At 49.3% G+C, this 17,515-nt stretch overlaps 1 protein-coding gene across 4 annotated transcripts in view; it reads right to left on the bottom strand.

Annotated features, from left to right (window-relative positions):
- Positions 1–17,004, bottom strand: part of STIM1 (stromal interaction molecule 1) — a 274,811-nt gene extending 257,807 nt beyond the window's left edge. For all 4 annotated transcript variants that reach the window (XM_086933766.1, XM_086933768.1, XM_086933769.1 and 1 more), the window contains exon 1: positions 16,911–17,004. In XM_086933766.1, the coding sequence (XP_086789892.1) occupies positions 16,911–16,971 (61 nt within the window). In that variant the 5' untranslated portion in view covers positions 16,972–17,004. The remainder of the gene's footprint in view (positions 1–16,910) is intronic.
- Positions 17,005–17,515: the final 511 nt, after the last annotated feature.

The following is a 17,515-nucleotide window of genomic DNA, read 5'->3' as shown; positions in this document are numbered from 1 at the left end:
ATTGCTGGACGCGGCTAAGGCATTCGATACGATTGACTGGCCGTTCTTACACGCAGTCCTGCTCCGGATGGGGTTCCCCCCCTTATTCATTGGCTGGATCACGATGCTGTACTCGGGCCTGACGGCCCGCATACGGGTAAACAAACATCTCTCATCCCCGATTGACATCAGACGTGGCACCAGACAAGGGTGCCCCCTATCGCCTATGCTGTTTGCCCTCATACTGGAACCCTTGGTGTGTAAAATAAGACAGCACCACCACTACTCAGCCATTCAGTTACCTACGCGGCCCATACACATTGCCCTGTATGCAGACGACATGGTCTTATATGTGAAAAACCCGGAGTCCAACCTCAACCCCCTAATGCGGGAATACATTAAATTCGGCCAATATGCGGGGCTCCACATTAATTGGAAAAAGTCCCTCATACTCCCACTGACAGATAGCACCCAGCCCACGCCGCTGGATTATCCCCTGGAATGGCAGGAGGAGCCGACGAAATACCTAGGCGTCTGGTTCCACAGAGACCCGGAGCTAGTCATCCGCACCAACTACGGGAGGGCTGTCTCTGCTTTGGAGGACAAGGTCAAGAGATGGATAAGACTACCGCTCTCACTGGCAGACAGACTTGCCATTGTGAAGATGGTGCTCCTGCCAAAATTCTTATATCTTTTTAATAATATACCTATTAAGCCCCCAGCGGAGGTGTTCCGTAATATTAAATCTCTCATGCTCTCCTTAATCTGGGCGGGTAAGCAGGCTAGATTAGACCTGCAGACTCTGACGCTCCCTTACGCTAAAGGGGGTTTCAAGGTGCCTGACATCTATTTGTACTATCAGTGTGCTCAGGCGCAATACGCGCATTACTGGTTCCACGAGATTCCTTTCCTCACGCATGTGGCTGTTGAGCATGGAGATGCTGACCCCATCCCACTAACGAGTATATTGACACACAAACGCCCCAGATTACACGCCCGCGATATTAACCCAGTGAACACCACGACAGAAGCATGGAGGACACTCAGTAGGATGGCGCGTTGCACACCACTCTATGCACCGACACTCCCGTTGGCTCACCACCCGGCGCTGTCTGTCACGCAAGAACAGGTAGGGATGGACCTCCTTAGACGAGCTGGCATAGACACCCTTGGGGATTTGTACAAAGAAGGGCACTTTGTGCAGCTGAACCAACTCACATACATCCAGAATCCAACTCTGTTGTTTAGCTTCAACTATTATAGGCTTCAGAGGGCGGTGAAGGAACACTATGTGTCTTTCCCAGCAGAACCGCAAGCACTAGCACCACTGACACTCGTGATCAACACCCCCTCAGCTGCACACCTGGTATCCCGACTGTACCGCTGCGCACAATCTAGCAATGGTGGTAACACTGCAAGAGCCAGGGAGAGATGGCAAGCGTTACTGGGGGAGGATCTCACGGAGGAGGACTGGGAGGCCTCCTGCATGCTTACGGGGATGCTGACACCTAACGGGAACCTTAGACTGATCCATTACAAGTATTTGCACCAGATGTACCACACCCTTGCACGTCTGCACAGATATGGGCTGAGAGACAACTCTACTTGCACTAGGTGTGGGCAGGAACACGCGGACTTCATACACTTGGCATGGCACTGCGATGCTGTAACACAATACTGGGACCAGGTGATACGGACACTCAACAATATGTTGGGAGCCCAATTGCCGTGTACTGCTAAAGTCTGTCTCCTGGGCTTGGTGCCACACTTGCGAGCGAGACGGCGTAAACTTTGTGTGATTGCGTTATTAATGGCTAAGAGAAGAATATCCCTACACTGGAACAGTAAGCGAAAACCAAAAGTGAAAAATTGGCTGGAAGATCTGGCCTATTGTAGGGACACCTTAGTCACGTATGAGGAAGAGTTGCCTATGGGGTCCCGCCCCAGAGACTTTTGGGAGCCCTTCCAACAATATATGGTGTCGATGGCATCTGATGATACTGAGGGCTGAGCGCTCCACTGTTGAAGACTTCTTGCCACTATGAGCTACACTTGATGGGCAAATGAGGGGGGAGAATGCTGTGACACAGTGCTTTAAGGTTTACAGGGGGTTATTGCTTTGTTGTTTGTAATGTCCCCCCTAGGTTATGGGGGCTTTTGTCAAAAATACCAAAAAATGTAAGACTGATCAGGCGACTACCATGCGGATGCACTGTCGAAACCACCGCCTACACTACTACGGAACATGCGCCGCCGGACCTATGGTTGTCGGCTGATGGGCTGTGTATGGGTAAACTGTTCATTTATTCTCACGTACTTTGCAAAGCCGGGCTTCTGAGGTTGTAGGCGAGATTGACTGTATTTTTTCTATGACAATGCACAATAAATGTCTTACCCAAAAAAAAACAAAAAAATGTCCGACCAACACCGGTGCAAGTATAGAAAATAATTTAGGGGGAATGAGATCGGTAGGGGTCCCGGACTTAATTTTTAAACTAGCTGATATCACCATCTCATGGTCACATTCAATGAATTCTTCCAAGATGTGGGGGGGGTCTAGATACGGTGTGACTGGAGCAGCCAACTGCAGTTGGTCGTGGTGATCAGGAAAGGAGAGATGAATGGTGGTAATTTTGTCTTCAAAGAACAGAGACACTGCATTAGTCCATTCCAGAGTATTAGGGATTTCTAATGCAGCGCTGGTGGCTGTAAATTCCTTCACTATTTGGAAGAGTTCCTTGGAGACGTTTTGGGCTCTATCTATTCGCTCCGTGAGGAATGCTCTTTTCCTCAATTTTATTTCCAGCATATAGCTAGAGTGCAGAAGTTTAAATGTTTTCCTGTCTTTCTGGTCTTTACTCCTCCGCCATTTCTTTTCTGCGGTTCTACATTATGATTTTGCAATTCTTAGTTCTGCTGTAAACCAAGGCGCCGTTCTGATTTTCTGTTTAATTCTGCTCATAGGAGCGATTTTATTCAGTGCTGTTTCTAGTGCTAGATCAAATTGCATTGCTATAGTACTAGCACTTGAGGAAGGAGTATGTGGTGGGAGCTGAAAGTTTTTATGAAAAAGGGGTAGAGTAATCTTTTTCATTTGTCTTTGCAGCTTTACATCATTTACTGGTGCTATTTTTGTTTTGGCCATTGGAAAGGAAAAACGCACCATATAATGATCAGACCAAAACAATGGGATGGGAGGGGCTACTTCCAGGTCGAAAGAGTTAGTGAAAAGAAGATCAAGTGTATGGCCAGCTTGGTGTGTAGGGCCCATAATCTTCTTGTCAAGACCAATAGCACTCATGCTCGACATCAGTTTTCCTGTGTCAGGGTCAGTTAATATGTCAGCATGGTGGTTGAAGTCCCCTACTACAAAAAAAGTGTCTGATGCAAGGACATAGGGAGCAATTGTTTCAAGCAAAATATTGGAAAAATCTCCTTTCGTGCTAGGAGGGCGATATATTAATGCTCCTTTCCAAATATTGCTTGATGTATCCTCGATCTGGAATATGATGATTTCTAAATGGCTAGTCATAAAGCCTTCCAAATAGAGCATATTCAGATTCTTTTTTGCGGCAATCAGTAATCCCCCTTTTTTAGTTTCTTTCCTATCCAGGTGAATTAATTTATATTCTGAGGGAAAGGCAATATGTAGGTCTGGGGTAGTATGCTCATGTAACCAGGTCTCAGTAATGAAACATATATCAGGGGCTTCTGAATCAAGTAGGGCCCAGATTTCTACAGCATGTTTAGAAATTGAGCGGGCATTAAAATATATAGCCCTAAGTTTAATTGCAGATATATCTGTGCCATGGAGACAGGAAATGGAAAAAGAGGGAATCTCTGTCTGGTCCGTGGAGTACCTGACCCCGGCAATTTGTGGACAGCTAGCTAAGTCGGCTAATAGGGTATCAGTAGGTTTGAGTTGTATGTTATTTAGATCCCTTAATTGACTACTTGAATACCTAAACAGAGACATAATAACCGAAGTCGGGTCAGATAATAAAAGCAATACCTGTTTAAAGGACCAGAATTTTGGACACCTGGCGACGGTCAGGCGCGGACGGGCGCAGACGGGCTTGCATTTGGCGCGCCTCTGGCGCTCCGCCGGCACGCCGCTGCGCGCGTCCGCTCCCTGCTCTGCTCTAAATAGGGTTTGAGCAGTGGAAGGCTGGTGTGCTACACTACACTTCCGGTGGTCCCACCGGAAGTGGACTAAAAATGCCTAGATACGACCCTCAAGCGGCACAAGCCATGACGGACCGGGGTCCGGGGTCAGGTGGCAGTGGGCACTGGATTACTGCGTTTTAAAATCACAACACAATAACAGTAAGTAATTTTAAATATATATATATATTTTTTTTATAAAGCGCAAACAAGACCCAAGGGAATCAGAGCAATGTGCAAAGCGCAACTGCCATCTCGTTACCTCACAAACAACAACCCATAAGATATAATCAATGGAAAACAAAACGTACACTTTCCAGACCACCCCGGATGTGTAAACGACGAGCAAAGCGGATATAGCAGTATGTATATAGCACACGAGCATCCTCTATCCAACCCTTCCTGAGTGTGTGTCAGACTGAACAAGGAGTACCCTGAATTGAAGATCTTATGGAAGGAATCTGTTAAATAAGATCAGTTTGACTTCTTTCTTGAAGGCCAAGGTTGAAGGGTTTTCGTGCATCTCTGGAGGGCGAGAGTTCCCACTCAGAACAGAAGGTGTGTGTACATAAATAGAACAAGATGCTCATAGAGTCACGTTTCCTTTTGGCTAATGCATCAATGGGCTGAGGACCATCATGTCTCCTGACAGGATATCAATCGCAGTCGATAGCCCCCTCCATAGAACTGCCTCAATATTAACCCAAGGATGCAGGACAGTAATGTGACCCTAACACTGAGAACTCAGAGTGAGAGGTTGGATTTGTTCAGGGTATGTGATCCTGGTTGAAGCATTCCGAGGACGCGGCTGAGTCTTAAGTGTGCTGGTCCGTGGCCACGAACTCTTCTGAGTAATCATGGAAGATGCAAAACAGAGCCAAGATGTAACCTAGACCTACTGGTGCAGCAATAAGGCCGCTCGCCAACCGATGAGGCAACCGTAGCTATATGCGCCTTGAACTTTCAGGTTATTTCAAGAACACAGGCGAGTGCAGGCCTTCACTTCCTACCAACTTAGACCAAACAGTATCACACTACTGAGTGCAAGAGGAGGCCTGGATGTATTTATTTACTTTTTGAGTGCTATGTGGGGCGCACTACACTCGATGGATGTATAGGGCATAGCATAAGAATAGCTGCAATACGTAGGGACTTTACAACATTTTGCATACAACAAGGTTTTAGGTTACAAATTACAAACAAATTTATCATTTCAGTACGATCAGGTGGCAATGACCAGATAACCTTGGGGGCTGGAAATTATTAGATTAGTCCAGAAACTGTAGGAAGCAGTTATCCAGACGGCCCATTACGCCTGGATGCCTTGTAGCTGCTGTCCGACAAGACCAGGTAGAGCAGACACCAATGCTGCCGGGAGCAAGGTGAACTAGGAAGTGATCCAGGGAAATCGCATCTTCTAACTTGAAAGTTCTGGCTCTACACGCCAAATAAGGCTGGTAATATATTATTTGCTACTGGTAGCTACCAGTGTAGTGGTTGGATCCTCCAGGTGCCTGAAGTAGGTGGGGAGCCATGTTCCCTTTCAACATGGTAGCTGCCATTCTCGTCAGTATTGTGCCTGAAGCTAGCTGCAGTGTAATTTTTTTCAGCTGTTTGTAATGCGGTATTATAGCCTGCAGGAGATGGGGCGAGGCCAGTGCGTTCCAGTGGTATGACTCCACAGTGGGACTGAGATATGGACATGTCTGTGATATGTGCTGGCCACAGAACCTAAAAAACAGTAGGTCAGTCATGACCTGAGCTAACTGCTTTGTCCATCCATGGCCGTTATACTCACTGCTACCACCTCTGGGGCTCCTATGCGCCGAAGGCAGCGAACACAAAGCAGCCGTGCCTGCAGGTTAACACCCTCGATTTGTGGCATCTGGACTTGTCAGAAAGTCAGGGTGTTGTGCGGTAAGGTGACTGCTGGAGGCAGAGGTGCTTCCAGAGATGAGCTGATGGAGGAGGCCCATGGAGCAAATTTTAGTCCTCAATTCCAGAGAATGGAATTGAGTTTGGAGAAACTTTGTGGTGAGATGTTTTCAAAGCATCTGCCTTAGCATTTACCCATTCGGAATTCAACAGCATTCCTTCTTTTTTCTAGCCACCCTCTTCAACAGCTATCAGTTGTATAAAACAGGCTGCAGGCAGACACATTCAAGCAGGCACCACTCTGGATTTACTAGGGAGAGAAGGGCTTCCTCACATCTTCTTCAGGCTCTACAAACATTCAGGGATTCAAATATTTAACTGAATTGCCAATTCGAGGGAAGAGTTTGAGCTAAACTCTGCAATGTCGGATTTCTTCAACTGCACGCTGCCCCATTTCACTACACCAGAAAAAGCTGGAGCGGCACTAAAATCTCCAAAGCAAGTTAAAGTTCAGAGGTGTTTTCCGATCTCCCTGGCCCTAACTGGTGACTGTTGATCAGATGATGCACTTGCACTCTACTGCATCTCTGAAGACACTACTCAACTAGGCAACAGATCTACGTCTTCAGGGACTTTTAAAGGCAGTTTTGGTAGATTGCACAACAGACAGTAGATGACTTGGTAAGAAGCAGAGGTATCCCAGTCACTGATCTCCGGTGAAAGCCAGACTACAATCTCAGGTCGAAGACAAACATAGGTTCGAAAGCCAGCCACTGTGCTTGGCCACAGGTACCCAACACAGAATATCCACATGCGCATGAGGGTACCCATGATCCGACTCTTCTATAGAACTACATCATCACAAGACCGAGGAACGAGTAAAGGAACATAGAGAACTAACGAATGCCAACAGGGTATTAAATCTGAGGGTGATAACGGAACACAAACTTCAAACAAACTGGCATAAGTAAAAGTTTACAATTATGACTACTAAAACAAATGGATTCCCTTTGCTATATTCCAGGAGCCACGGCAGACCTCACGGGCAGTGACCGACATGCATACCCAGAGTGTGGACTCACCTGCACATGCAATAGAAATGATTCACAGAAAGAATAGACCATGTATCTATTCAATCACGATGCTATACAAGCTTATCACAAGAACTTTTACCAAAAACCCGCCATGGAATGAGTAACAGGTGAAAAATGTGGTTCAAGGAAACCAGAGAGAAGGAAGGTCAAAGAGAAATTACTTTCACTCTGTTCTTTTCCTCTAAATTCCAGTCATCCAGAGATGCGATCAAGGAAAGAAATGTGTATTCATCAATCTACAGCTTGCACGTAAATTCTCCCAATCCTCATTAAATTGCTCCCCCCCACAAGACACTATGGTAGCAGTTGTAAATAACCACTCTCCATGGTCCACAAGAAGACCACTGTAGCACTGCAACATCTCCCCTGGAAGTCTTTCTTCATCTCAATACAGGACTTATTTAATAACTATGGTTCAAGAAACCATGAAGACGAGGAAGTTTATTTAGGTGGTAAAGGCTGCCCAGTTACGTTCGTCTTGCTTAATTTCTCAAAGCAGCACGAATGGAAACCGACTTCTTGCTATACTTCATCTGTCTTTTCCTAAAGTTGGGCTGTCACCCCTTACCCATTTCCTCTTCTTGAACACTGAGATAAATACATTCTAGTACAGCCGTCAACTCACACTTCACAGCCACACAACCAGGGCAAAAGTCAAGGGTACACCCACGTAGACGTAATTTTCAGACACCGGGACAGATTCTGCAGCGCCTGCAAGTAGTCGGCTTTCGTTCATTGCAGCAACGTGCAAGTGAGGGGGCTTTGTTACTTGAAATTCCAGCTGAGCCCAAAACAAAGGCAGAATATATGGGGCCATCAGACCTCCTTTGTTGGAGTATCCTGACTGGGAGCTATCTGGGGTCTAACGGCTTGTTAGTACTTCACAAGTACTTGAGAGGCATGCTTTGACTTTTTTTAGTCCCTGTATATTTGAGGTAAGCTTGCACTGTAAGAATGTCAGATGTGTTAGTCTGTCTCTGTATTTACACAAATACTTTGAAATGTCAACGCCTTGTCAGTGGTAGTAACAGCTATATATAAATACAATTACGAACATCACTATTTTGTTTTATTTCTTTTATACCAATGCTCTTCCCAATGCAGGGTGTCACAACGCTTTACATCACACAAACAGATTTTGCATTGACAATAAATCATGTGTGTGTGAATCAATGTACAGGATGTGTACACAAATCAGTGAGGATTACAGGGTGTAGGAGTCACATGTCCTACATAGCGCACTGTGCTATTTTAGAAGGATTAGAACTTATGAACTGCATGATACAAAAAGATCTGCGTTTAAAAGCAGTTACCCACTTACCCATCTACATAAAATAAACATTTGACACCTGCGTGTTACATGATGTGCTTTGCAGGGGACATATTAATCCTTCATGCTACTTTGATTCAAAACTGGGACTGGACAAAAACACAGATCTCTCCAGCAAATACGTTAACCTCCAGAGTTATCGTACCATTATTATTATTCCCTAGATTCACTGGGCACACAAATCTCTACAGCAGGTACCTTTATCCCATAAGATAGTTTAAAATGCAGAATTTGCAACCAATTAAGCAGAACGAATTTACTGCCATCTTGCTTTTCTCCTTGTAGACAATTTGTGTGGAAGAGTTCAAATAAAATGAATGTTTAAGTTGAGGCTCACATGATGGTTGTGTCACTTTTTTGGCACAACCCAGACGCAAAATCTCATTTGTTAAATATTGTACTGAATTTATTTTTCTCATAATAGACCTGCTAAATACATGTGCAAGGTCTGATGTCACTTCTTGTGATATCACTTCCAGTGAGGTCATGGGTTGTGGGGCCACTTCCTGTGTGATGTCATGCACTATGATGTCACACGGCCATGATGTCACTTGTATACTGCCTCAGCGGACTCGATAATTCTCTCGCCTCGGTGCCCACTCTGATCAGCGATCACACTCGGCAACTCTGGGCATTAGCTTGCCAAATCCTCACTAACGGCCCCACCAGACCGCCGGGGATGCCTGGTCTCACCCTGGAGATACCCATTAAGGGACCATCTCTCAGGGAAGCCAGGAAGGGTTTCGCAGCGGTCGAAGCGCCTTGGGACCCTCCGGGTAAGTAGTGCGCTATATAAATGCCTATACATACATACATACATACATGCATAACTTGGTTAGTCCCCAAACTTTTTTGGGGGGGGGACTCGTGCCCTGCACACATGCAAAATCAACAATGGAGGCTCGCAACCATGCACACTCATGCGCATTCACAATTAAAGTACCATAATGCACAGCTGTCTGACAACTTCCAGCAAGTTTTAACTCAATCGGAGTCGCCATACAACTGCTCAAATTTTCCCCTGTACCAGGGAAGCTCTCTGTTGGGTATTTCTTAATCAAGCAGGCTACTGGTTACCACATAGCTTCAAAGCACTGTGTACTACTATCAATGACATTAGGGAGTCCAAGGTCCTCACAGGCTGAACCCAGTCTGTGCACCCCAGAAGAGAATGCAGCCCGAGCTACTCCATTTGGGAGCCTAGGATCGGTTTCAGCAAATATTAAATGTAAGGTTTGAAAGGCTGCTCAACTACACCACCTTGGTACCCAGCCCTGGACAGCTCCAACTGGGGGTGAAAGCAGAAGCTTCCCCTACTAAGACCATAACTCAACTACACCACAGTGTGAGGAGCTCTTGGTATCCAGCCCTGGAGAGCTCAAACAGGGGATGAACGCAGAAGCTGCCCCTTCTAAGACCAGAACTCATGACATGCAAAAGAGAAGGAGTAGTTTCTGTCCTGTAACTCCAGTTCTGTAGTAGGGGTATCTCTGTTATAGTCATAATCTAGTGAATAGTCCCGCCCATGTGCGTGGACCCCGGCAATCAAAAATAATCTCTTAAGTTGTCAAAATCATGCAGAAACTGCAAAGACACTTAAGAGAGAATTTAAAGACAAATAATGCAGCCTATATCCACAGGCTACACTGTCCAGTACTTCAACTAGAAATTCCACCAAAAATCACCACACACAGCCCAGCCTGCCAGTTTCTACCATAGAGAAACCTGCCTCCCCCAGTCCCAGACTCAGGAATGATAGAGAGGAAGGTAGGGACAGACAAGCCCCATAGGCTGCCATTATGTGGCTTAAATAGGATACTGTGCCTTTAAGAGAACTTTCCAGACTTCTCCCAGTATCCCAGAATGCATAGCAGGTCCAACTTACTTTCAGTTCTTTTTGAAGGCGTATAAAACGCCAGACCTGCAGCATTATTCACATGAAGAATTCTCCACCAGGGAGGAGGGAGGGCGCTTATGACTATAACAGAGATACCCCTACTACAGAACTGGAGTTACAGGACAGAAACTACTCCTTCTGTAGTAGGGGATCTCTGTGTATAGTCATAATCTAGTGAATAGAATGGCAAGCCCATCCCCACAACTAAGCGGTGGTGGAGAATAAGTACATAATGCCACTATTGTGCGAACAAATTCCGCAGCGAAGCCTGTCCAACCTGAGCGTCTGCCCTGGCGTCCGTGTCCAGGCAGTAATGTTTAGCAAAGGTATGAACCGACTTCCAAGTGGCTGCCTTGCAGATTTCAGCAATCGGCACGTTACGGAGCAGAGCCGTCGTGGCAGCTTTGCCCCTGGTGGAATGAGCCTTAGGCTTACCTCCTAAGGTCTTATTAGCTTTCTGATAACACAATTGTATGCAGGACACAATCCACCTAGAGATGGACTGCTTAGAGGTCGCAAGACCTGTCCTGACCGATCCATAATTGATAAACAACTGGTCAGACCTACGGATATCTTTGGTTTTATCCAGATAAAATTTCAACACCCTCCTAACATCCAGAGAATGGAGAGACCTCTCCGCTGGGGATGAAGGGTTCTGAAAGAACGTAGGTAAAGTTATAGTCTGGTTGACATGAAAGTCAGAAATAACCTTGGGAAGAAATTTAGGGTGAGTACGCATAACAACCTTAGCAGCATGAAATACAGTATAAGGTTCATTACAACACAACGCCTGAATTTCACTCACCCTGCGGGCCGATGTAATGGCCACGAGGAACGCCGCCTTCCAGGACAGGTGCTGCAACGAAGCCTTATGAATAGGTTCAAAAGGTACCTTCATCAATCTGGACAGCACCACATTCAATTCCCATGAAGGCGAGGGAAGCCTGACAGGAGGGAATACTTTCTTCAATCCTTCCAGAAAATCTTTGATCACGGGGATCTGGAAAAAGGAAGTCTGTGAAGGGCATTTCCTGTAGGCAGTCAATGCAGCCAGATGAACCTTAATGGAATGCACATTAAGGCCAGACTGCGCCAAATGTAAAAGGTAAGGAAGGATGACATCTTCCTTACAGGTCGTAGGATCATGGTTCTTAGACTGGCACCAGATACAAAACCTCTTCCACTTGTAAGCGTATGAAGTCCGAGTGGAAGGTCTCTTGGACTCCTTCAGTATGTCCATGCAATCGTCGGGCAGATTCAGATGGCCATATTGCACTATCTCAGGAGCCATGCCGCCAAACTCAAAGACGAGAGGTTGGGGTGTAACATCCGTCCCCCGAACTTCGTGAGAAGGTCCGGCCTGCACGGCAACCGGATGTGAGGAAGGAGAGACCGGTGAAGTAGGTCCGTGAACCACCACTGCCTGGGCCACTCCGGGGCGATGAGGATCATCCGAGCCCTGGACCGGGCTAGCTTGATGAGCACCGCCGGAATCAGGGGAATGGGAGGAAAGGCGTACAGAAAGCTGTTCGTCCAGTCGATCCATAACGCATTCCCCAGCGTCCCCTGCTGGAAGTACCTGGAGGCGAAGTCTCTGCACTTGCTGTTTTCGGCGGTGGCGAACAAATCTACGTCTGGAGTTCCCCACCTTGCGAAGACTTCTCCTAGTACTTCGTCGTTTATGACCCACTCGTGGTTTTCCTGAAGCAGTCTGCTCAGTGCGTCTGCCTGAACATTCTGCACACCTGGTAGATGGGTGGCCGTTATCGTCAGTCCTCTGGCCAGGAGCCAGTGCCAGATCGCTTGCGCCTCCTGCGACAGAGTGTGCGATCTCGAGCCCCCCTGCTTGTTGAGGTAATACATCGTGGCGGTATTGTCCGTCTGTACAAGCAGAGAGTTGGTCTGGAAGGACGGAAGAAAGGCCTTCAGCGCCAAGTGAACAGCTCTGAGTTCCAGGAAATTGATGTGATACGTGGCCTCCATCGGTGACCACGTGCCTTGAATCTGTAGAGTCCCGGAGTGCGCTCCCCATCCCAGAAGAGACGCATCCGTCACGACAGTCTGTGTGGGAATGTCCTTGTGAAAGGGAACCCCTCTGAGGAGATTCTCCGCCGAACACCACCACTTCAGGGACTGAAGAGCATGCAGCGACAGGCGAATCTTGTCGTCCCAAGATCCTTTCCTCTGATCCCACTGATCCTCCAAGCACTCCTGCAGCGGTCTCATGTGCAGCCGTGCGTGCGGCGTCAGGAAGATACAAGAGGCCATCGATCCCAGTAGAGAAGACACCGTCCTCACTGTTGTAGATGGAGTCGTCATAAGAGCCTGAGCCTTCCGAAGGAGTGATAATCGTCGCTCTTCCGAAGGAGACACGCTTGCTGACAGCGTATTGATGGAGGCTCCCAAGTACTGTATGCATTGGACCGGAGTCGGGACAGACTTGGCCATGTTGATGTGCAACCCCAGCTTGTTCAAGAGAACGCACGTCTTCTGGAAGTGTGCTCGCGCTTCCGAGAAGGAGGATGCCTTGATCAGCCAATCGTCCAAGTACGGGTAGACGAACACCTTGTTCTTCCTCAGGTGTGCCGCTACCACCGCCATGCACTTCGAGAATGTCCTTGGCGCAGACTTCAGTCCGAATGGGAGTACTGTGTATTGATAGTGATTGGTGCCGACTTGGAACCGCAGGAACTTCCTGTGTTTGTGTGCAATGGGCACATGGAAGTAAGCATCCTGTAGGTCTATAGCGCAAAGCCAGTCTCCCTGTTGCAACTGAGGGTAGATCTGGTGCAACGACAGCATGCGGAACTTTTCTCTGCGAATCCACTTGTTTGCCTGTCGCAAATCCAGAATGGGCCTGAACTCGTTCTTGTCCTTCTTGCGAACCAGAAAGAACCGGGAGTACAGACCTCTTCCTCTCTGAGACAGAGGTACGTCCTCTATCGCCCTTTTCCTCAACAGGATATCTGCCTCCGCCTGAAGCTCGCGCAGCTGAAACTGCGAGCTGACCGGGGGAATCGCTGGAGGAGGGCAGGTGAACCGAAGACTGTATCCATTGCAAACAATATTCAGCACCCACTTGTCCTGAGTAATTTTTCTCCACTCTGCCAGAAAAAGTTGGATGCTTCCCCCTACCGGAGTGGGTAACGGATCCGGGGGAAGTAAGTTCCTAGGGCCTAGGCCCTGCCTGGCCCTTGGGCGCTGAAGCAGACTGCTGGCCTCCTCTGCCCTTCTGCCGCTTCTGGAACGGCTTACGGAAAGGCTGCTGCGAGTGCCCCGAAGCCTGTCCCCGGCCTCGGCCTTGCCCTCCGAACCGCCGTTGGAACGGGCGGTACTGCTTCTTGGTTTCCTTGGGCTTTTCCAGGCCCACCGCCGTCAGTGTTTCGGCCTCCGCCTTCATGCGGGCCATTTCATCATCTGCGTGCTTCCCGAAGAGGGTCTCCCTGGAAAACGGCAGATTGGCCACCCTCTGCTGCGCGTCCGGTTTCAGGGACGTCAGCCGGAGCCAGGCGTGGCGCCGTTGGTTGATCCCGTGGCAGAACCCGTGAGCAGCCAACAGGGAAGAGTCCGCAGCCGCGCTGATTATCTGGTTGGCCACCAGCATCCCCTCACTCAGGACCTCCATGAAGTCTTCACGCTGCTCCCGAGGTAGATGCTCCGCAAAGCGCTCGAGGGAGTCCCAGAGGGCGCGGTCGTAACGCCCCAACAGAGCCGTGGCACTCGCCGCTTTCATGGATGTCGCGGAAGTCCCACAGATTTTACGCCCCGCCGAGTCCATCCACCTAGACTCCTTGTCCGGGGGAACCGTGGAGGTCGGGTGGTGGAGTGCTGCTTGCGGGCCGCCGTGACGATGACGGAGTCAGGCGGAGGCTCAGCTCTCAAGAAGGCCGGATCCGAGTCGGGAGCCCGGTATTTCTTCAGTAGTCTGGACGGGGCCGCTCTCGTCACAGCCGGGGTGAGAAACAGCGCCATAGCCGGTTCTTCCAAGCCCGGCACCAAGGGCAGGAGGGGACGAGACATGTGCCTCTGATGTAGAGTCTCGAAAATGACGGACGTCTTCGGAGTAGGCACTGTCAGTGTAATGCCTAGCTTTGCCGCGCCCCTCAACAGGACGTCTTGAAAGGCAACCAGGTCATCTATCGGGGACACCCTGGTGTCCGGCGACCCCGACAGCGTAGGTGAATAGTCCCTGGTCCCAGACGATCTCGTGCGGGAGCGAGATTCGCGCCTCCTATGGCGGTGTCTCGACCTCGTGGAAGATCTGCGCCTAGAGCGAGAACGAGACCTGCCAGCCCTAGGGCGCTCCTTCGGTTTGCGAGGAGGGGTCTTCCGTGGCTTCTCACGGGGACTCTTTGGATCCTCCCGGGGCTTCGGTTTCGGGGTCCCCTTGGGAGGAACAGGCAGTGACGGCAGTGAAGCGGACCTCGGCGGAGGCACCACCGGCCGTGGGACGGGCCCATGCGGTGGGACCGGAGGTGGAGCAGGATCCTCCGTAGGAAGTGGTGGCACGGGCGGAGGGTCCTCCTTCGGTACGGGTGGAGGAGGAGGAGTCCCGGGCCGAGATGGAGTGTACACTTCCGAGTACACCGAGCCCGGTGAACCATTAGGGGACGGGTGCGGAGATCCATCCCCATCCGCAGGCGACCTCTTCCTCTTGCGTCCACTGGAAGTGGCGTGACTCCTGGGGCTAGAGCCCCCTCTGCGTCGTTTGGGAGAGGGAGACCTACTCCTCGACGCTGACCGCTGTCTGCTGGACGCAGAACGACGCTTTTCCGGCGTCGAACGGCGCTTCCTGGACTCCGGCGTCGAACGTCGTCCCCTCGACGTCGACCCTCTCATCCTCGGCGTCGAACGTCGACTCCTCGACGTCGATCCCCTCTTGCGCGACCTCTCACGTCGTCCTCTCGACGTCGGGCGGTCCGCCCTCGGCGTCGATCGCCGTCGTCGTTTTGATGTTCCCGACGTCGAGGAGCCCCTCGACGTCGATCGGCGGTGTCGCCTCGACGACGATCGGCGGTGTCGCCTCGACGACGACCGACGGTGTCGCCTCGACGGCGAGCGTCGGTGCCGCTTCGACGGCGAGCGCCGGTGCCCGTCCCTGCGCCTTCGGCGTCGGTATGAGGACCTCGACGTCGACGAAGACGATGACGTCGACGTCGGCTTCTCCTTCGCCGTCGAGTCGTCGCGCCGTCTCGACCCGGAGCCCCGGGGAGACGGGGAGCACGCCGTCGTCATCCCTCTCGACGCCGCCGTCGAAGCCTTCGACGTCGACGGAGAATGGGATCGTTGGCTGGACTTCCTGCCCCCGGGGAGCCCCCCAGGGGCCTCAGCAGAGGCAGAGGGATCCCCCCCAGGCTGCCCAGACCCACCTGCAGCACGTTGGCGCCTATCCTCCAGGCCAGCCAGCCTGATCTTCAATCTGTCCCTGAGTGTCCTAGCAGAAAGTTGCTGGCAGATCACACACTCCTCAGGGCCATGATCTTCTGGAAGGCACACGATGCAGACATCATGGGGGTCGCTTTTGGCCTTCTTCCTCTCACATGCTGGGCACTTAACAAAAAGGCCAGGCATTTCGGAGCCCCAAAACGCCTAAAAAACAGCACAAGGGTGAGAAGAGAACACCAAGCAGTAATCACAGCACTTTTAAAAGTCAAAAAGTGCAAAAACGAATTCAATAAACCCTTGAAAAAGGGAGAGCTCAATGCCAGGGTCCTGTAAGCAGGAGCCGGAAAAAAGAACTGAAAGTAAGTTGGACCTGCTATGCATTCTGGGATACTGGGAGAAGTCTGGAAAGTTCTCTTAAAGGCACAGTATCCTATTTAAGCCACATAATGGCAGCCTATGGGGCTTGTCTGTCCCTACCTTCCTCTCTATCATTCCTGAGTCTGGGACTGGGGGAGGCAGGTTTCTCTATGGTAGAAACTGGCAGGCTGGGCTGTGTGTGGTGATTTTTGGTGGAATTTCTAGTTGAAGTACTGGACAGTGTAGCCTGTGGATATAGGCTGCATTATTTGTCTTTAAATTCTCTCTTAAGTGTCTTTGCAGTTTCTGCATGATTTTGACAACTTAAGAGATTATTTTTGATTGCCGGGGTCCACGCACATGGGCGGGACTATTCACTAGATTATGACTATACACAGAGATCCCCTACTACAGAAACACATCTTACTGCGAGCTGTGGCTCTACACTTCTCTGAATGCTAATCTGTGTGGTAGAGGTTACAAGCTCTGAGAAATCACACTACCTGCATTACACAGAAAACCCTAACACCACATCAAGAAGCGCAGGCCAACATGCAGTCCACCACACGGGGAAGCAGGTACCAAGAAGATCTCATGCAAATATGGGGAGCATACTTCTTCACACAACCAATGGTGAGGGTTTAACGACATAACACAAAAGATAAATGAGAGACATCTACGCAACAAATATTGAGGAAACATGTAGAGATGGTACCAAGCCTCACACCAAATACACATGCACACAGCAGAAAGGAGGAAAGGGATGGTGGATGAAAGAAGACAAGCAAAAGGGCAAGGGTGGAAGGGAGAGCAAGAGGACAGTACACACCTTGTAGGAGAAAAAGAGGATCGCCCACCCATACATTTCCGGGGAACCCCAGGTGAGCCATCTGACTTGGGGGTTCGACTTTTTCATATTGGAGAAGGACTAGAAAGAAGGAAGAAAATATAGCATATTAAAAGATTAGCTACAGCAAGATCAGTGCCTATAAATTCCCCCACCTTAAACAGCTCTTGCGGTATGAATCGAATATCCACTGACTAACACCTTAGAGGAATCCCAGGTGGGGGCTGTTACAGCAACCTACAACTCTACAAACAGGAGTAGGTATGGGCCTCCGTCCAGAAGGCTTGTATGTATAAACTTCTCTTTTGTGTGGTATGGTCTGAAAAGTTAAAAATAGCAACACTGAACGTTGAAATCCCTCCCCCCAACCGAGTTACAAAGAACTAATTCCAGAAGTATCTGCTGTATTAGTGGCAATTCTTACGGAAACACATTACGCTGCACGTGATAACCCAATCATACAAAGCCTTACGTTGTGTGTTAGTGCCTCAGATACCATCACCCTAAGAGAGTTGGAGCTCACTTTACTACTTGACCACCAGATTTTCTAATCACTAAACTCTCCAAATCCACAGTCACAAGCGGGA

The sequence above is a fragment of the Lissotriton vulgaris genome, chromosome 8 (genome assembly GCF_964263255.1).
Source record: "Lissotriton vulgaris chromosome 8, aLisVul1.2, whole genome shotgun sequence".
Lineage (NCBI taxonomy): Eukaryota > Metazoa > Chordata > Amphibia > Caudata > Salamandridae > Lissotriton > Lissotriton vulgaris.
This window is presented reverse-complemented; position numbering and strand designations above follow the sequence as displayed.